Consider the following 21,369-nt stretch of genomic DNA (forward strand, 5'->3'; position numbering starts at 1 on the left):
GTAGCAATAGACAAGAATCTTCACTTTGATGTCCGTATTTCTCAAACCATCAAAAAGGTACATAAAAAAATAGGAACTCTATATAGACACAAAAACTTTCTATCAGATCAGGCATGGGTCACGTTAGCCCAAACTCGCCTGTTGTCCACTTTAATGTATGCAGCACCAATCCTGACCCATATCAGAAAACGTGACCTTGACAAACTTGAGTCATGTTACAATAAAATTGCCAAGTTTGCTAACAACTCTACCTTCAGAAGCCATCACTGTCTGGCTCTAAGGGAGCTACAATGGCTAGAACTTCCACAATTACTAGTTATCTCTTACAGCATTCTAAGAAATCCTGACAAAACTCCTGACAAAACTCCCGCACTAAGTCCACTACTGACTCAATACATAGCAAATTGTCCTCTCTGCTGTACAGACAAATCTCTCCTCTCTATCACTAGGGCTAGCAACACTGCAGGGAAAGCATTATTCTCCCACACCATAGCGAGAAACTGGAATAACCTCCCCAATTCTGTTACTTCTGCATTGAATTCCACACGGTTCAAAGACTCACTCAAGTCACACCTTATGAATTCCTGGCTGTGTCCATGTATCACATAATTTTTCCCCGGTCTCTTCCTACTTCTCTTACCTTCCTTCCCACTTTTACCTACAGTAAGCATGCTACAGTCTTGAAATCTCTTCTGTTGATTGCCCATTTGGCATAACTTTTAATGTGAATTGTTTGCTAGTAACACACCCAAAGTAGATATGTATTTTCTGTGTGATTTATTTCTGTATTATAAATTTTGCTTTTTGTTAACTAATGTGGAACTTTTCTCCCTGGGCCTCCGCTGTAAATGGACCTCGTCCAGTCGAATTCCCGGTTAATAAATGTAAAATAAAAAATAAATAAAAATATAAAAAGCTTTCTTGCAATGTATTTGATTTGAAGAAACCTGAGTCGCTGATATGTTTGTGTGCATGGTGTTGCACATGAACTCCACTGGTTGGGTATTGGTAGAGGTTGGGTACTTAAGCCTGAACTACTTTTAAATGTTTAACTTGTCTGTAGCATCTGTGACACTTGGGGTAGTTGTCTCATACTATGTGGTTTATTTATACTTGGGAAATAAATTATATTTCTATTTTCTCATGATACTGGATTGGTTCCACTGTCTAATGCAACTAGCTATTCAGAGACATGCTTCTGCCTAGAATGGTACAAGTAGCTTTGGACTAGCATATTGATTTTATTTTCATAATTTACTAATGGCTTGTCAAGTACAGTATACCTTTTTCTGTAGAATACTTAGTGCAGAGTCTTTACCAGCTGGATCATAACTAGAAACAAAAAAACTTTCTTCCTTTAAGCTTATCTGGTGAACAGATGCAAACAAGCTAAGTATCTTTGTACATCTGTGTACATCAATGGAGACATATATTAAAAGATATTTCTTTGTAGAATGCTTTTGTTACTAATAAAATTATTTAATCCTGAAATGGTTCAGGGTGCAAGAACTATTTAGGCTTTAGTGGAACATTCTGTAGCAATTTGTTTTGTATTACTAGTTGCTTAATATAGTTTTATAGTGGATATGCTGTTTTACTTTGAGATCTCGCTAGAACTTACAGTACGATGGTGAAAAACAATGACTTTCTCTGGGTTGTTGTTAGATGTTTTATTAGTCCTGAAAGGCAAGCGTTAATGTTTATTTATCCTGATGGTCATGAAGGGCAGTTTTGATCACTGAGTGATTCAAAAATGCATTCATTATGCATAAAATCAGAGGCTCAGCAGTAAACAGTGCTAAAGCTGTTGATTTGGTGTTTCTTTTACAAAATATAAAAAAACATACGCACAACTTTTATTAACTTGCAGAGATGTGATTAAAATCTGCAAAGCTAAATGCTAGATCAATAACTAATTAAATGTTGCAAACAAACCTCTTCAGTTGGAAAGCAATAAACAAAAGCATTCTAATGTCCACAGGCATTTCATAGTGTTGTGTTCATTGAGTTGAGCAGAACTGTACATTCCCTTCTACAAAAGTTCTAGTCTTGATGCTACATATACAAGTGGATTGCTGCAATTATGTATTTATTTGAATAGTTAAATCAGTGGGTAAGGCTCCTAATGCAGCACTGGAGGGTCTAGGGGTCAGTTTTGACCACTGATTTATCCTTGTGGAGTCTACTATTATCAGCCTGCTTGTTTACTGTGAGTACTCAAGTTTCATCATGCTCACATTTTATTTATTCAACTCCTTTAAAACTGCGCAATATGTATGGCATTTACTTCTTCCATTGTGGTTTGGATTGGGTAATTCTCTGAGGGGGACCAGTCCACTTAAGTAGTTTGTTTGTGTCTTTCGCCTTTTCCCGGTTAGGGGTCGCCACAGCGGAACTCCGGTCCGCTAATGATTGGTAGTTGATTTTTACGTGCCGAGTTACCAGCCCTGACGCACAACCTTCAACGAAGGTACGCCCATTCACGCATGTCTCCACACAGAAGACGCTCTAGCTGAGAATCGAACCGGACAGCGTCTTACTGTGAGGCGACAACGCTACCGCAGCACTTAACAAAATAAATTAGATTTTTTTAAACTGGTTGCACTTTGCAGTGTAGGAAGGCAACAAGCTGCAAACAAGTTTAACCTGTTTGTCCTTGTTTTTGGTTCTGTCTTTTCTTGCATACTGTGTTACTTTGAACAAATCAAGTAACAACATGATTTCTTGGGCCTACTAGGACTACTGTTTCTCTCAGAAAGTTAATTAATAGAAAAGGCCTAATGGTTAATGTGTTTGCCTTACAAACACAAGGTGCAGGGTTTGAGTCTCACAAGGGATAACTGGCTAGGCTTAAAAAAAAATGGCTCGCAAGGGCAGTTAGCCTAGTATGAATCTATTAACCTATTAACCTATTATCTTGTACTTATTTGTTATGAATGTCATTTTACTTGGAGGTTTATTTCACTTATTCTTATTTTTGTAACGTTGACTGTGATCAGTGGTTACAGTAGCCACGTATGTCTAATACATCATTGTTTATTGGTAAATGAAGCTGAAAAATGAAACCTTGATGAGTCATTTCATACCTTCAGTAAAGTGAATGGGAATAAAAGGATAGTAAACTACTGGATTCTCACCCCTTCATTTCCTTTTTCATTTTAAAGTCACACTAGAAATGAAAAAGGGATTAAAAAGGTTATCTCCTAATCGGCTGTTCTGAGTTTGTGTTTTTCACTAACTAAAACCATTGGATGTATATTCCATTTTATGACTTCAGTGATGGCTAACAGAGATTAACGATTTTAAGCAAGGCCAATCATCTTATAGGTCCTAACAGACACAAGCCTAGATTCATAGGGTAAGTGTAGTTGCATTAAGTTACTTCTGTAAGCTGCTGATGAGCATCGTTTTGTAATCAAGGGTTTGATTCTCTCATTCAGTCTTTGAGTACTGTGTCTATAAGCAGGTCACTTGATTAGGTGCTGATAGTCTTGGGCGAGCACTGAAATTGACTTGAACCTACCTTGTTAAAAACTGGACAGCACTTTACTTTAGGACTCACCAGGATGCGCACTAGCAAGCTCCACCCTGTGTGACGTTTGCCAAATTGTAATTGTAATGTAATAATTAATAAGAAGTAAATGTTTATTTGAAACGGGGTGTCTCTAGTAATAAGACAAAGAGATTTTAAAAAGACAGGTGGCCTAATGTCCGTTTGGGGACTTCCACCCCCTGAATCCCCCATCACGGGACATTTGCAGGGGGTGCTGACGTGGGTGACAGCCCCCTTTCTGGATGCATGTAGTCATCATTCAATGACATTATCAATTTACTTCAAACTATTTAAAACCTTTTACCATTCAGAAAATAAAATGTTTAATAACGTTTAATGAAATGTCCCAGTCACCATGCTCAGTTGACAGCCCAAATGGGATATCAATCAAGACGGCATAGCCCATATCTGCCCAGACTAGGATGCTGAGTCTTAAAGTAAAATATCACCAAAAAATAAATTAAAAAAATGACTTGATAAGTCTCTCTTTTTTTTTTTTTTTTTTTTTTTTTTTTTATATACAGAGTGAGGTTATAGGAATCTAACCAAAATAGTATGTAGTTTGTTTGCAGCTCGATGAAGTAAGCTGCTGAGCTGTCAGCAGTAATCAAGCTAAAATAAACTTGCAGTAATCTAACACTGCTCTTTTTTCCCTTTTTGTGTTTTATGCCTTCACAGCAAGAGGTTCTCCCATTCGATTCTCGTCTGGAGCACCTTCTGTGTGGAGTATGCATGTCCTCCCTGCGGTCAAGTGACGTTCAAAAGACATGCGTAGAATGGGCGTGCCTTCGTTGAAGGTTGGGCGTTGAGCTGGCACCTCGGCACCCGTAAAAAAAAAAAATCTACTGCCAATCATTAGCGGACCGGAGTTCCACTGTGGCGACCCCTAACTGGGAAAAGCCGAAAGAAGAGCATTGTTCCAGAAAGCTTTTTTTTTCTGACAAATTAATTGCATTTAGGTTACCTTTGATGTTTTCCTGTATTTAGTTTACTACATTATTTGAGACTTTTCAGTTGTTCTTTAACATTATGCATACTATCATTCTACAAGTATGAGGTGTGATGTAATATGTGTAGCTTATGCCTTGTTTTTTACTGAAAGTGTGAAATTGAGTATAAACTGCAATTCATGGGCATGTTTTCTGTAAAGTTCCAACACAAAGAAGTGTGTCTAAGGCAAGTTAAGGGATTGTAGGGTAGCATCCACATGTCCAAAATAGTTTTGTCTTGACAGGGAAGAGATGATGATACTAGTTAGATTATAAGTTGTTAAAAGTCAATGTTTCCAAGATTTATCCGTTTATCAGATGTATATAATGTCAGAATCTTTCTCCAGATAGTGAGTGAAGTAAAAACAGGAATGCTTTAATAGTAATCATATATAGTTGGCAGAGCAGTTCTAAATAGATGTTTCAAATATAATTTTATGATACCACTTTTTCCTGTTCAGGTTCAAGGGGAGTTCAGCGAGTTAAAGGCAGAGAGAGCATACTGGATGGGATACCAGGCGGCAGGTGATCCTGAATGGAAGCAGATAACAGGATGAAAACACGCACACGCACACACACAGAGACAGACACTATATTATAGAGTATTACAGCTTCTTCTGTATGCCTGTGTTTGGGATATTGAAGGAAGCCCAAGAACTCATGAAGGCCGTGGTAACTCCTCACAAGCCACCCCATTTCAGCTGAGAAATGAACAGGAATCTGTGAATATGAAGCAGTAACACTAAATAGATCATACTAATGCAAAATAAATTAAGCAAATAGGACACTAGCTTAAATAATACAGTCCAAAGACAGTTTCCTTCTGCTCTGGGTGATGCTGTGCTTTGGTCTAATGGAAAAATTCTCTGTTACTCCTTTTCCTTTTTTTTTTCACTGTATCTGAACAAGACTGACTCTGTCTAAGATCCTAAAGCACAGAGTGCAGAGATATGAGATGAGTTTGCATTCGTAATAAACACTGAAAGAAGTGCATAACATACTGAACTATGAGTGTAATGCAGGTTTTATAGCTTCAGAAAGGTGAGCTTAATCCTGTACCTATGGTTCTTTTTTCTGTTCTCCACCTTGATTGCAAGGAAAGTAAGTATTCTGTTATTAGTAGTTTTACATACTTAGTGAAAAGACTGCGGTGGTGGTGCTGCGGTAGCATTGTCACCTCACAGTAAGACGTTGTCCTGTTCGATTCTCAGCTAGAGCGTCTTCTGTGGTGTTGTTGTTGTTGTGTCTTTCGGCTTTTCCCGGTTAGGGGTCGCCACAGCGGAACTCCGGTCTGCTAATGATTGGCAGTAGATTTTTACATGCTGAGTTACCGGCCCTGACGCCCATTCACGCATGTCTCCACACAGAAGACACTCTAGCTGAGAATCGAACAGGACAACATCTTACTGTGAGGCGACAACGCTACCACAGCACCACCACCGCAGTCTGCACCACCACCGAAAACGTACAAAGTATTATTACCACACAGGTCACTAAGTATAAGAACTGAAATAATTTAATTCTCTCTCCTTCCTTTTTTTTTTTTACTCTCCGTTCCATACTTTTAAGTCATTAGAGCGTCAGGCTTCAGCAATGGTTTGTGTAAGAAAGCACTGTTTTTTGGCACACACATATGTCCCTCACATACCAGTATGTAATTTCATATAGCTTGTGTGTAATGCGTAAGGTAGGAGCCCAAAGTTTTGTAGACTGGCTGATTTCTGATGTCCTTGGCAGGATAGTACTTCCCTGGACAGCTCAAATCTCATTGGCTTTAATCTTCTCTTGTCCTCTAATGTCAGGGTGTAAGACTCATTGTCCACCACCTTTGTTCGTTCTTCCTGTTGGAGCCTAATTGTACTTCACAGTGTTGTTGTTTGGTCTGAAGTCAAAACTTCAATCAGCAAGGATAAGTATCACATTGGAGGACAGTTTTGTCTTTTTCTAGGTTTAAAGTGTGTTAGGTGTCAGTTGCTAAGTTTAATGTTTGCCTAGAATGTACGAAACAAATCTTGCATTGTGACTTCCACAGTCGGACTTTTCTGCCTAGACCCAGAGCACAGTGTGCCCAACTATCTCCAATATACTTGTTTTTATTCCAGAAAAGTAAAGCATAGGAATGAATCCTTAAAATAATTTTTAGATAAAGAAAGAAGTGTCTGTGATCAGGCTTAGCTAGGTCTTCATAAGAAGAAATGTCTGAAGGCACAAAGGGTACCGGACGACACTCGGTCACTGTCCAACAGTCGCCCCAGGCTTGTGATCATCAAAGGAGATGAGAGTGTGTGCAGTCAAGGCCTCTAGGAAGACCTTTTTGGAGGCCACTGTGCTGCCTGCCCCTGAGCATCTGCATGGGCTGAAGGACTCAGAGTCTTAAGGGTCTGGGGTTGCTCTGCAGATCCCGTCTTCTGACTCCCATTCTTTTGCTACCTTAGCAGAGGGTGGTGTCCCCAGAGCACAAGAGCAATCTTCAGTCGACCACAGGCTCTGACTGCCAGTCCATGGCCTGGCCCAGTGACATCAAACACCCAACCTAAGTTCTGACCCAAGGTCAAACAGAAGACGGCTGTTTACAGCTTGCCTCAGCCCGGCCTTCTGGGTCCCAGTCACACCAAGCCTACCCACAGGATCTTGTCAGGCTGGCTGAGGATCTCCTGGATTTCATGAGATCCAGGCAGTTCAGCCCTAATAGGAACCCTGCTTGCATGATCTTCTCCTGGAAAAGAATGAGGGACAGTCCCCGCCTACAAGGAGTCTTCTGATTCTTATGAGCAAGCATAACCTTGTCTGAGCTTTACCACCTGAGGATTTTACCTGTAGAGAGACCCTCCCCTTCGCCAGTCTAAGAAGAGAGTTGGAGAATTTCTTTGACTTTCTGAGCACAAACCTCTAGCCATTCTTCCAATCTTAGAGATGGTGATTGCTATTTCTAACTCTTCCCAGCAGCCTGACTCCCAAATAATTGCTCCCAGGAAGCCAGACCATTTTTTTAGGGTTATGGATTCTCATAAACATCTTTTCAAGAGCCCTATTGTGGCCCATGATATGGTCTTCTAAGGTTCCAAGGTAGCCAAAGGCAGTTCCTCAAGAAACCTCTTGCCTAATGAGAAAGAGGCTAGATCACATCCTGGATATATTTGGCTAGAAAGTAGACTGTTGTACTACACTAGCCATGAGGACTCTGAATTGACAGTTTCATATGGACAAATACCAGGAAACCCTCCTGGACCAAATGAAAGAAAAAATAGGGCAGATAGAAGATAGAGTTTTACAGAAGGAATTGTTAAAACTGTTGAACTCTTGTTCCAGGCAGCTAAACATTCCTTGCATTATGGCTTTGATGGTTTGAATGCCTCTAGCAGGTCAGCAACCTCAGGACCAGTTATTAGGAGACATACCTGGCTAAGAGTGTCTGCTCTTCCAGAGCAATTAAAATCAGAAATCCTGGATGCACCTTTAGACAGGAACTTTCTGTTTGGACTCAAGTTCCAAGCTATTTAAAAGTGGAGGATATGGCTAAGTCTCTTCAGACTGTCAAGGACTTTTTGCAGATACACCTCCCCTTGTTAAGTAGAAATTACCCTACCAAGCTGTGGTCCTTTCATGCCTCCTACTGCCAGACAGAAAGGGAGGAGGGCCAGGCAAGCTGACTAGGGACCAAGATCTAATGGACTGCTAACCCACAGGTCCAGCAGGGAACAGCTGTAAGTCAGCTGGGCCATCTTCAAGTCCCACCCAACAAACCCCCCCACCCCACCCCCCCACCCCCACACACACACACACACACCTAGTAGGAATGCTATCTCTTTTCTTGGAAAAGTGGGTGAACATTGCTCACGATCAATGCATTCTTGAAATTGCAACAGAAGGTTACAGGCTGCAGTTTGCTGATACTCCAGTTCCATACTAGACACCATCTACCGCAAAAGGACAAATCTTAGAGGGCTGAGGCTCAAATCAAAATTTTCTTCAGCAGGTCTCCATAGAACCAGTTCACCAAGGGAAAATAGAAAAGGATACTAGAGGCTGCTCTTAGTACAAAGAAAAGGAAGAACCTAGAGACCTATCCTAGACTTACAAAAACTATACCAGTTTCTGGTAGTCCCCAAATTCAAAATGCCCACCCTCTTGAAACTCCTGCTAGTGCTTTCCTCCAAGAATATGTAGTCATCTTAAATCTAAAGATGCCTACCTTCACATCTCAATAGCAAAGTGGTACAAGAGGTACCTCCATGTTAAGGCATGTGAGAAACACTTCCAGTTCACTGCACTGCCCTTTGGCTTGTCTGCTACCACCAGGGTATGTACAAAATGTCTGGCTTTAGTAGTGGTGCATTGCAGGACAAAGGGAGTGCAGATCTGTCCCTTTCTAGACAACTGCCTAATCCAAGATCTAAGATTCTTCCTGGTTCGATAAAAGTCCAATTTAACCTCGTCTCAAATATTGATATTCTTAGGGGAATTGCTAGACAAAAGAAAACAAATGGGCTTCCTCCCCCCAAAAAAGGTCCTCTTTCTAACCACATTCTTCAGAAACCTCCACTAGCAGGAATCTGTGATGACCAGAGCGATGCTCAGGGCTCTTGGATTCATGGCATCTTGCAGTCTGCTGATTCCTCTTACCAAGTTGCACTTGAGGGAAATACAATGCTACCTAAAGGGTTGAAACAGACAAGTAACTACTGTCAGACCCATGGACTAAAGCTAAATGCAAAGAAATGCATTAAAGTATCCTTTGGGAGGTCAGTCACCCCTGGTAACTGCCATATTGGCAACACACCCCTAAGATCGGCCCAGTAGTCAGGGACTTCGGGACACACATAGACAGTAATCTACCCTTCAACCATCTTATGTATGTGGTAGTGAGGAAATCATTCTACATTGTGCAGCTTATAAACAAAGGTATGACATCTAGGTCCAAGGAGGTCATTGTACTCTTGTATTTAGCACTCATCAGACCTATTATTGAGTACTATGCCCCCTTTGGTAAACAGGCACATCCAACAATTGGAACATCCACAGACGTTCCTCACTGACAGAATATAAGGTATACGTAACATGTCCTATACAGATTTTCTCAAAGCCATATCCTTGTTTTCTGTCTTCTACAGACTGTTGAGGGGAGATCTGTGCCTGGCATACAAGGCATCTTTGGACCCCACTCTGATGGACCTTCTTCATATCAGCAAAACAAACCATAGCAAAATTAACTGTTTTATAGTTTTAAACTTTATTTGTGATGTAAATAGGACCTCCTGAGAAAGAGTTGTGTCCCAAAGACTAATACTGCTCTCAAACAGGCTCCCATCCATGTGAGGTAGAGTTATTCTCTAACCCATTTCAAGTGTAACTTGGACAACTGGATGGGAAATCGGAAATTTACCACTAGTTTGGCACCTGTGTCCCTAGTGGACACAGGCAGCCTGTATATGGTTCAAATTCAAGGCCCCTGCTTGTAAATGTTTATCTCCCAAGCCCTTGCTTACACTACCAAGGGTAGCAGACCATATTAGAACTTTGGGATGCATGGTTAGGCTTAAAAAGGCACCAGTGATTATTAGTCTAGTACATGCCTATAAACTAGGGTTGCCACCTAGCCATTTTTTTCCTGGACTATCTGGAAATCAAACAGATTGTCCAGCAGTCTGGAAAACACTGCACAAACTCCGGTATTCTGTTTCATAAAATAGACTATCTCAGTTTCTTAAATCAGCAAATTTGTTATGCTCTGCTTTTGTGTTCAAAAAAAAAAAAAAAAACACTGCAAAGAAGGTAAATGGGATGTCCCTCCTCCTCCTGACATGAATATGATGTCATAAAATGGGCAAGAAAGTGGGCGGGGAGTCAGCAGGAGATGGACTTTTAGGGAAGGTGTGAAGGGTGTGGCTTTGGTCTGATTTCAGCTACAACGAAGGGTGGCAATTCTACAATGAACCTATAAGAATGTGTGGTATCATCATCATCAAAGTAAAGGTTCCCCAATGCCTAAAAAAGAGCCATCGTGGTGGATAGAGGCCTATTCCCTCCCAGTGCCAGATTGTGACCACAGATTTCAGATCTAGCCTGGGACGCTCACTCAGTTGGACTTCAATACATTGGGACACAGCACTACACCGAAAGCACATTGATGTAAAGGAGATTATGGCAGTTTACAGGTGCATGACGACATTCAAGCAGTTGTGGAAACCAGGAACACTTTTAAAGAATTAAAAGTACAGCCATGTGGCACATAAACATGGAGGTACCCAGTCCTACAATTTTGCTACCTAGCCATGCAGCTATGAGAAGCTGCACAAAGTATTGGATTGCACCTTATAGCACAATGCCTTTCAGGGAAGAACAATCTGGCAGACCCATCTGAGCAGGCCTGCTTTAGACCCTTACTAATGGATGGAAACAGAGTCGGTTTTCACCAAGATCACAAGTTGGTTTTATGTGCCAGAAGTAGAAATTTTGCCTTGGAACAAAACAGACAGCTATCAAAGTATTGTGCAAAGACTAAAGACAATTAGACCTGGAGGATGGATGCCTTCTTCCCATGGACAGTTCTCTCATTCCTCTCATCCCCAGGTTACTAATCAAGATCAGGATGCAAGTGCTGAGGGTGATCTTCATAGCACCCTTTTGGCCAAGGCAGCCTTGGTTTCCCCTATTGTAGAGCATGAGCACATGAGGACTGTGGCTGCTTCCTCAGGTGGTGGACCTCTTTGATCCATAGCAGAGGAAATGCCATTCACCCCAACCTAACCACTGTGAATTTGGCAGCTTGGATGATATGATCCTTCTCCCTCAGGGTGAGTTATTCAACAAGGATGTCATATGTACTTTTAAAAGAGACAAGAAAGCCCAGCCCTAGAAAATCTTGTATTTCTAAATGGAAAAGATTTACAATTTGGTGCCTGAACAGGGGCCATCAGCCTTTACTTGTAAATCTACTCTTGGTTCTTAGCTACCCAGCAGAACTTTTCTCAAAAGGTCTGTTGTACTTGTCCATCAAAATCCATGTCTCTGCCTTCTCAGCCTGCCTATGCAGTCCCCCTCTTGTTTTCTCAACTTGTGACAAAGGAGTTCTTCAAATGTATCATCCACCTTAAGCCATCTAGGGAAGCCTGTGTCCCATCCTAGGACTTCAATTTTGTTCTGGTGAAGTTCACTCTACCCCCCTTCTGAGCCAGTCGCATCAGCAGGTATCAAATTCATATTTTGAAAAACTGCATTATGATTGGCTATCACATCAGTCTGAAGAAAACTGCAGGCTCTAACATGTAAAGCGCCCTTCCAAAGATTTCATTTGGACAGTTTCCCTGAGGACCAACTCCCCCTTTATGCTGTATGTGGTTGCTGAGGCCTCCTTAAATTAGACCAATCAACCTACCTTCTTTCCAAATCTTCAAAATCCAGGAGAAAAAATTTTACACTCTCTAGATGATCTTCGTCTTTCACTATTGCAGTCATTACATTTGGGTAATTTGCTGGCAGGTTGCCCTCAGTCGGCCTGAATTCCAAAGTCTTGGGTCCTGCATCGGTTGCTGTCTCCTCTTCCATGACTTCAGGTTGTCAGGGGTATAAAACAAGCAGCCGATGCCATTTTCTTAAGTCTTTCTTGCCGCGCTGAGCCCGAAGCAGAAGCATTTCGCAAGTGCCGGTCGGTTGAGTTTCAGAACCGAAGTCTTCACTAAAGCTAAGTACCCCGTTGGGGAAACTTTTTTCTTGCGCCATACCAATATCAGAAAAAGTTAATAATTGTATTACTTGTGGGAAGCAAATACCTCCTAAGGATTTCAATTTATACTTATTCCTTGCCTAGGCCCTGATCACAATGTGCCTGGCTGTCAGTTTTGTGCTAGATTTAACCAGCGCACTATTAAATGTCGGTATATTTTTGCCTCAAAGTATTTTGGAAACAGATTTAACTACCCAGAAATGTCGTCGGATAGCAATCCGACTACCGGAGTACATAAAAAAACGCAAAGAAAAGGACAGAGCGAGAAAGTCGAGGTCCAAAACCGACAAAGCTTCTCCGAAGCCGTTCGCCGGTACTCAGTGAGGCGCTTTCGCAGCCCCTGATACCCACTACTTTCGAGTCGTAGGCCCCTACCGACACCCATGTGGAGTCCGGCACGCCGCAAGATTCTGTATTGGACCCACGGATGTATCTCCCACGGATGGGTCCGGAGCTGCTGAGCAGGCACCGGCTTCTGAGGGTGTATTCAGGCCTCAACATTTTTATATCAAACCGACGACAGCTGCAAAACCAAAGACAAAAGCCACTTCTAAAACTAAAAAACCGATGCATGAGCCACGTGCACAGGCCTCTCTGCCTAAAAAAACAGATGATCAAAATGGCTGAAGACCTTATTATCTTGATCAGGGGTTCCCATCCCCCTCCAGATAAGAGGCCTAGGCAAGAAACTGATTATGAATCTTCAGATCAGCTTTCTATTTCTTCTGATTTCTCTTCTGATTTTATATATACCTCCCTATGAGGATTCTGATGCAGAGGAGCCTATACCATCTGCATCACCTCCTGAGGATTATTCATTTGGAGAAACTTTGCATACTTTGAGGGAGCATTTTCACTGGGAGAGTCAAGATTTCTCAGAATCAAAAAAGAGGCTCAGATTTCCTTTTTCTCCCTCAGCACAGGCCTTTAGCCATACCCCCTGTTTTAGACATTGTGGATGATGTGTTTTCGGAGTCAAGCTTGACCCCTGACTCCTTACCTCCGGCTCCCAGCAAGCCTGACAGATATTACAGGGTTCCTGACTCTCACAAATTTTTATTTAGAAACCCTGCTGCTGATCCTAAAATTATTTCACAGGGTCCAAAGGGAGTTAAGGCCTCAACAGCAAAAAATCCTACCCCCTCTGACAGAGATTCAACGGCACTGGATAGATGGAGGTAAAAGGTTTATACATCTGCAACCTTGGCAGTTAGGGCCTTAAACTGCCAGTTTCATATGTTCAAGTATCAACAACTTGTTATGGGATTGCTGAAACAGAAAATGATGGTGATTTCTGAATGTGCAGAAAATAAAGAATTGCAGGAATTATGGCATGCAGCTGAAAAGGTTGGAAAGCATACTTTGCAATGTGGTTTTGATTCCTTAGAGGCTTCCTGCAGGGCCACAGTTACTGGATCTGTGATTAGGAGGCATGCCTGGCTAAAGGAACAAAATTTGCCTGATCATGTTGAAGCTAAATTACTAGATGCACCTTTACAGCATGATACTCTGTTTGGGATTAAGACAGAAGAGGTTTTAAAGAAAATGGAAGACAAAGCTAAGTCTATGCAAACTGTAAAAGACTTCTTACAAGTGCAGCCACCAAGATTCAGTAGACACTGGCCTACAAAAAATTGGTCCTTTCCTGTGTCAGACAGAGCTCAAAGGGGCAAATCCAGACGCCCTAAGGGTTCCAGATACCAGGCACAGGATTCATACAGGTCAAAGCAATGGGGTGCTTCTACCTCCAAATCTGGAGGAGATAAAACGCAAACCTACAGAAAACAGACCCAATGACTTGCCTCTGCCTACACCAAGCACTTCTCTTTTGACAGCACCCTTGGGGGAAAATTAGCACTTTTTGCTCATAATTGGCAGTTAATAACCCAGGACAAGTGGGTGCTAAACATAGTATCACAGGGATACAGATTCCATTTCTATACTCTGCCAATGGCAAACGGTTGGCCAGATCTGCCAAAAAATCAATGGGCAGAGGCACAGAAACAGGTTACGTCCCTCATATATATGGGGGCCATTCAGCCAGTACCAGAACACGAAAAAGGATAAGGTTTTTACTCAAGTCTGTTCTTGGTACCCATAAAGGACAAGGCCTGACTGCCAATACTGGATTTATCGATTTTTGAACACATACCTGGACATTCCAAAATTCAAAATGCTGACTTTACAGCAGCTTCTGCCCATGCTGGGCAAGGATGCTTGGCTGGTGACATTAGACCTAAAAGAGGCGTACCTGCATGTCCCAATAAGGCAGTCGTGCAGAAGATACCTTAGATTCAAGGCTGGCTTAATGCATTACCAATTCTCTGCACTGCCCTTTGGCTTATTTACTGCACCCAGGGTCTTTACAAAGTGCCAGGCACCAGTAATTGCATTTTGCAGACAAAGAAGTATACAACTATATCCTTACTTGGACGACTGTCTCATTCAAGAAGAGAACAAGGGTATTTTTCTTCAACACCTGGCGTTTGTGAAAAGGCTTCTAACATGCCTAGGGTACACAATAAAAGAAAAGAAATCACAACTGGTACCCTCTCAAAAGATAAACATTCCTGGGTGCAAGCTTGAATACAACTGCCCAGATGGCTTACGTCACGCCAGACAAGCAAAGGCAACTGACTACTTACTTCAAACTGATGGCAACAAAAACCCAGTTATCTGCAAGACAAATTCTGCAGGCTTTGGGCTTCATGGCATCCTGCATCCTACTGATTCCATATGCAAGACTGCATATGAGGAAACTTCAATGGTAGCTAAAAAGCTTATGGAGTCAACATTGTCACAGTCTGGAAACAATGATTCCTCTCATTCCATGCCTAGAACAGGAGTTTCTATGGTGGGCAAAGGAATGTCACCAAAACATGGGACGGGCCTTCACTCTACCCCCCCTACCAGCCAAACCTTAACAACAGATGCATCAGATTATGCCTGGGGGGCCCACATGGTGGAAAGATGCATTCAGGGCATATGGACCCCAAAACAAATGCATCTACATATCAACCAGAAAGAGATGCTAGCTGTTCAAAATGCCCTGACTGCCTTCAAGAACTTACTTCATCCAGGACAACGACTGATAAAGACGGACAACACCACGGTCATGTGGTATATAAACAAGCAGGGGGGCACGCACTCATACCCCCTTTGCAGATTAGCCATGGCACCGTGGGACACAGCTTTGACTTACCAAGTACATCTTCAAGCTCAATTCCTGCCAGGAAACCAAAATACTCTGGCAGATGATTTAAGCAGAAACCTTATGGATCCTCATGAGTGGAAACTAGATCCACAAGTCTTCAGCATGATAATAAAGAAATGGGGAAGCCCAGAAATAGATCTATTTGCCTCTCCTCAAAATTATCAATTGAAAAGATTCTGCACAAGGACTTATCACAGACAAGCATGGAAAGTGGACGCCCTATCCTTCAGTTTACGCCTTTCCTCCTCTGCCTGTTCTTCCCAAGGTCCTCCTAAAAGTCAGACACGAGAAACCAAAGATGATACTAATTGCCCCGGACTGGCCCCGCCAGTACTGCTACCCAATTCTAAGGAACTTGTCTCAATACCAGCTTGGACCTTACCTCAAAGACCTCAACTACTGTCCCAGCAAAATAATCGGATCCTGCACAATCAACTCCAGACACTGACAGCATGGCTGATCATGTAGTTATACAGACAACACCTCTCAGTAAAGCTGTGATGGATGTCATTTTGGAAGCCAGAAGGCTTAGTACTAGAAAATCTTATGCTGATAAATGGAAGAGATTCTGTGCTTGGAATCGAGCACAAGAAACTGATACAGCAGAACCAAATATTCCTCAGATATTACAATACTTGACTGAGATGCTTGACAAAGGCTTGTCTTTCTCATCAATTAAAATCCATGCCTCTGCCATTTCGGCTCATTACAATACAGAGCCACCAATCTTTTCTCATCCTTTACTAAAGCAGTATCTTAGAGGAGTCAAAAATGTAAGGCCTCCTGGAAGATCACCAATTCCTGCATGGGACCTCACTTATGTGTTGGAAAAGCTCACTCTGCCTCCATTTGAACCAGCTGCTACTGCTGATATAAAGTTCTTATCATGGAAAACAGCTCTGCTACTTGCAATTACTTCAGCAAGAAGAGTCTCAGAGCTACAGGCCCTCATGGCTGTGGAGCCTTTTATCATATTTCACCCAGACAGGGTGTCTCTGAGGACAAATCCAACATTTTTGCCTAAGGTGGTTTCCACTGTGGCTGTTAACCAAACTATTCATCTGCCAACCTTTTATCCAAATCCGCAGAACAAGGGGGAGAGAATTCTGCATTCCTTGGACGTACACAGACAGCTAAGATTCTACTTGAGCAGGACTAAAGCTCTAAGAAGAACTGAGCAATTACTAGTGACATATGCTGCAGGATCAGAAGGAAAGGCTATTTCAAAGCAGACTATTTCAAAGTGGATAAGCCACTGCATTCGTTGCTACTTACACCATGGTAAACCTGTGCCCAAGGGCATTAGGTCTCATTCCACCAGAGCTGCAGCTACTTCAGCAGCCTTTCTCAGAGGAGTACCAACCTAAGACATTCTAGAGGCTGCTACTTGGAGTTCTGTTCACACCTTTACAAAGCATGATCATTTGCCTCTCTACTCTAAGTCCAGGGCAGGCTTTGCCACTGCAGTTCTGCAGGGCCTTATAGCCACACCTAATGCTGTTTAGCTCCAGCCTCCTAACCATAGCTTTGGGATTCTACCCAAATGTAATGACTGCAACAGTGAAACATGAAGAACATAGTACAGTTGTGTACACTTACCATAAATGTAGATGTTCGAGTGTATTCCTGTTGCAGTCCAGGTTACCTGCCCGCCATCCCCCTTTCATTCTGGAGTTTATCTTTCCTTCTCTGTCTTCTACAACCTATGTGGTGTATTTGCTTGTAGATGAAGGTAAAGTTTATATTGATGCATGTATATATAGTTTATATATATATATATATATATATATATATATATATATATATATATATATATATATATATATATATTTTTTTTTTGCTACCTTTTTGGGGGCACCTGACATCTGGGGCAAGAAAAACTAAAGTAAATGGTGTCGGCTGCTTGTTTTATACCCCCTGACGACCAGACGTCATGGAAGAGAAGACAGCAACCGACGCAGGACCCAAGACTTTGGAATTCAGGCCGACTGAGGGCAACCTGCCAGCAGATTACCCAAATGTAATGACTGCAACAGTGAATACACTTGAACGTCTACATTTATGGTAAGTGTACACAACTGTACTTTCACAGGCAGCCCAGGTATTATTTATACAGCTCTAAAACTTTCAGAAATTCATACCAGCTTCTTGTGGTCTTTGGTTCATAGGTTCATAGGTTGGTACTAGGCTATCAGCCCTAGGGCCTATACAAGCCTAGCCATAACAATTCCCTGGCTATTTCTTCCCACATTATTTACTTTCCTGGACAGGTAAATCTGTTAACAAACTATAATAAGGAGCTGCAGTTGCAGATTAGAACTCACACAGCCAAAGCCAATGCCATTGGTGCTGCTTTCATGAAAGGATTGCCCACCAGACATGTTCTAGAACCATCCACATGGTGATCTGTCCATACTTTTGCTAAACATTACAACCTGGCATCTTCTGGAGCCAGAGCCGGTTTCACCTCTCTAGCCATACAGGAGCTTCTTTCTTTCTGCTAGCTTCAATCCACCTCCCACCCATTTCTTCAGTTTTGGGAATCCTACTAAGGAGTTATTACTGTAACAGTAAAACACGAACATAGTACAGTTGTGTGCACTTACCATAAATGCCGATGTTCAACTGTCTTCACTGCTGCAGTGGTCTTTCCCTCCCTCCTTCCCCTCTGTTTCAGCTAGGAATTGGGGTGGGCATCCCTTTTCTCTCCTTCTTTATAGATCCCCCTCCCCTTTGCGTGCTCATTTCCTTCAGGTGTCACTAACCGTTTCCTACTGTGGATGGTGGGCTTGTTTAGTGCTTCTGGTCTAAGGCACAAAGTATGGGCTCCAAATTTCGGGGGCAAGAAAGACCTGAAAATATAGCATGCACCAACTATCCTTTTACCCTAATGCCATAGTGGAGGGCATCCCCCAGGGCCAAGAGTATGCGATTAAAGCCTGTGGTGTTTGAACTAGGCAAGCATTTCCTCACTGAAAAATACCAAGGAGTTACTACTACAACAGGTCAAGTATGCACAACTGTTTTATGGTTACTGTGTCAGTGACCTCATTCAGACATCTGCTGTTATGGTAAGTTAACTTACGCAACTGTACTTTCTGTGATTTGCTGTTGTGCACCATGACTGAGATCTGGAGAGGAAGGTATATTTGCAGGGCATTTTAGGAAAAAAGTGAGTAGCTTGTAGTTTCAGGTTTTGAGCTACCCAAGACCTAGGAACATGAGTCCTGCTGTTGATGAGGATGGACCTGCATAACCAGGTCTGTTGTTGCAGAAGTGTTTAACTTTCATTTATTCATCACAGTATGGAGGTTACAGACTGCATAGTAATATTACTGACAGATTGTCTGTCTTCATATTTAGTGGTGCTTTATACAACTTTTAATATTCATTGTGTGTTGCATTCTGTCTGTAATCAGTTCATGTTGTGTTGCTTTGAAGGTTTGTATTTGTAACTTTATGCTGTACCTCAGCAAATTCTAAATACAAGTCAAATAAGGTATCTTAAACTGTTTTCCCAAAAAAAATAGTTTTTACTTAGAGTGCATGTTTCACTGTTTATTGGCCCGATCTAGTCACTTAGATTTACACTCATTTGAAAACCTGAAGGCTAATGTTGTATTTCATTTTTGTTCATGATTAATGTTAAGCATGCAGCTTAAGTGTTAATTTTTAATTGGATGATGTCATTGTTTGCTTTCACTTTCAGGAGTTTTTCTCGTATGCTTGCAGCCCTACGGCAGATGGAACTCTGAGGAAAAAGGCAGTGAAGTTTAAAGCCTATTTAACAAAGAAGTTCAAGTGGGATTTTGAAGCCGATGTAGAGGACTGTGCTCCAGTGGTAGTCGAGCTTCCGGAAGGAGCGACATTGGAATGAGAAAACAGAGTTCTTTATTTCTGTGTTAAAATATGCAAACTGTTACCAGACTGAATTGGTGAAGTGCATGTACTTAGAACCGTTTGTAAATAGAAACAAAAGGGAGGGAATAGTGCCTTGCTGGAAATGTGTAAATTATTCAGTTTTATTGAACGTGCTTAATTTTGTTTAGGAAGAGCTGACTTTACTGATGATAACTTGAGTTTGTTTTCTTTGTATCTGGTTAGTAAGCAACATTTCTACTTACAATAACACAATATTAAAATTTGGACCTGTTGTCTGGAACCTATTGGCGAGTTAAACATAGGTGCACAACACATAATAGAATAGCCTGGGTGTGATGGTTCAAGTCCCAGTTTAAAGTACGTTTGGCTACGTAATAACAGTTCAAAAACGTAATTTTACAATGAAGCATATTTAAACAGTGAGAACCCTCTGAATCAAAAGTTAAATCAGAACCAGTCCGACCTGCCTTTTAGGTTAAGTGCTAAATTGCAAGGATATGAAACAGGCAAGGCGATTTGAAAGTCCCCAGATACTGTTCTGTGCATTAGCCGTAGCTAATGCTTATTTACAAAACTGGCTATTTGGTTTACAGTTACCACCAGCATGCACTTTTTAGAAGATTGGTCGTATTGTCTATATTTAAGAAATTGTCCTAGGCTATATTTACAGGTAGTGGCATTTCTAATTATTTTGTTTTAAGGAGAACCGCACCAGCATATTAAAAAAAAAATGTTTATTTCATTATGTTTTGATGTTTCCTATATTTTAACACCACTCTAGGACTATTTACGCTTTTTTAAATATTTTTATACATAATTTCAGGATCTGACTACATGGGTTCTAGCATCTTGAAGTGATTTTTATTTTTTTACTCATCCTCTCAGTATCCCCCAATGTGGCGTTTGTCCTTAAAATATTACATCATGCAGGCGTCTTTGTTCCAAAGCTGCTGTCACTGCATTGATTTTACATGCAGTGGTAGCCTTGTCGCCTCACAGCAAGAGGTTCTCCCATTTGATTCTCGGCTGGAGTGTCTTCTGTGTGGAGTCCGCATGTCCTCCCCACGGTCGAGTGGCGTTCGAAAGACATGCGTGAATGGGTGTGCCTTCGTTGAAGGTTGGGCATTGGGCTGGCACCTCGGCACCATAAAAATGGACTGTCAATCATTAGTGGACCGGAGTGGCAACCCCTAACTGGGAAAAGCCGAAAGAAAAACAACACTGCTTTCTTTCAGTCAGTTTTAACTAACATTTCATGCTGTTCAATGACTACTTAAAACACTATGATAATCCAACACACACACACACACACACATACACACACGTGCAGCAGATAGCACTGCTGTCTCACAGAAGAGGTTCCTTGGTTCGATTCTCGGCTGGGGTGCTTTCTGTGTCGAGTTTGCATGTCCTCGTTTCTGTGGGTTTCCTGTCACATTCCAAAGACATGCAGTAGGTGGATTGGGCACTCTAAATTGGCCATAGGTGTGTGTGTGTGTGTGTGTGTGTGTGGTATGGTAGAACAGCCACAGAAGGGCTAGCCACCCGGCAGTGTCAGTCTTACACACATGTGTATACACACACGCACATGTACACAAACATGTATACGCACACACACACACACACACACACACATACACACATATATATATATATATATATATATATATATATAGATAGATATATATAGAGAGAGAGACACACACACACAAACATGTATAATGAGGCACATCTGACAGGTATGGACAAAAATGTATGTATAAGCCCAGTAAGTAATCGGTGAGCATTTTTTTTTCATAATTCTCCTAAGCAGCTTATACAGTGGCTTGGGGACCAGGATTATCATATATATTTAAATCAATGTATTGAAATAGTCTGTAAAGAAAAATACTTCCAGCATTGGAAATTATGGTAAAACTTGCACAGCTGAAGTTGACAAGATGACCCTTGTTCCTGTATAATACATTTAAAAACAGAAAATAAACCAAATAGTCTGGATCGTTAATTT

General features: G+C 41.6%; 1 protein-coding gene across 2 annotated transcripts in view; it reads left to right on the forward strand.

The window, feature by feature from the left end:
• The window catches only part of AAR2 (AAR2 splicing factor), a 278,259-nt gene extending 257,853 nt beyond the window's left edge, over positions 1-20,406 (forward strand). For both annotated transcript variants that reach the window (XM_044090113.1, XM_044090112.1), the window contains exon 4: positions 19,189-20,406. In XM_044090113.1, the coding sequence (XP_043946048.1) occupies positions 19,189-19,356 (168 nt within the window). In that variant the 3' untranslated portion in view covers positions 19,357-20,406. The remainder of the gene's footprint in view (positions 1-19,188) is intronic.
• Positions 20,407-21,369: the final 963 nt, after the last annotated feature.

Source organism: Protopterus annectens, chromosome 12.part0 (assembly GCF_019279795.1).
Source record: "Protopterus annectens isolate FY-2018-M chromosome 12.part0, PAN1.0, whole genome shotgun sequence".
Taxonomy (NCBI): Eukaryota; Metazoa; Chordata; order Ceratodontiformes; family Protopteridae; genus Protopterus; species Protopterus annectens.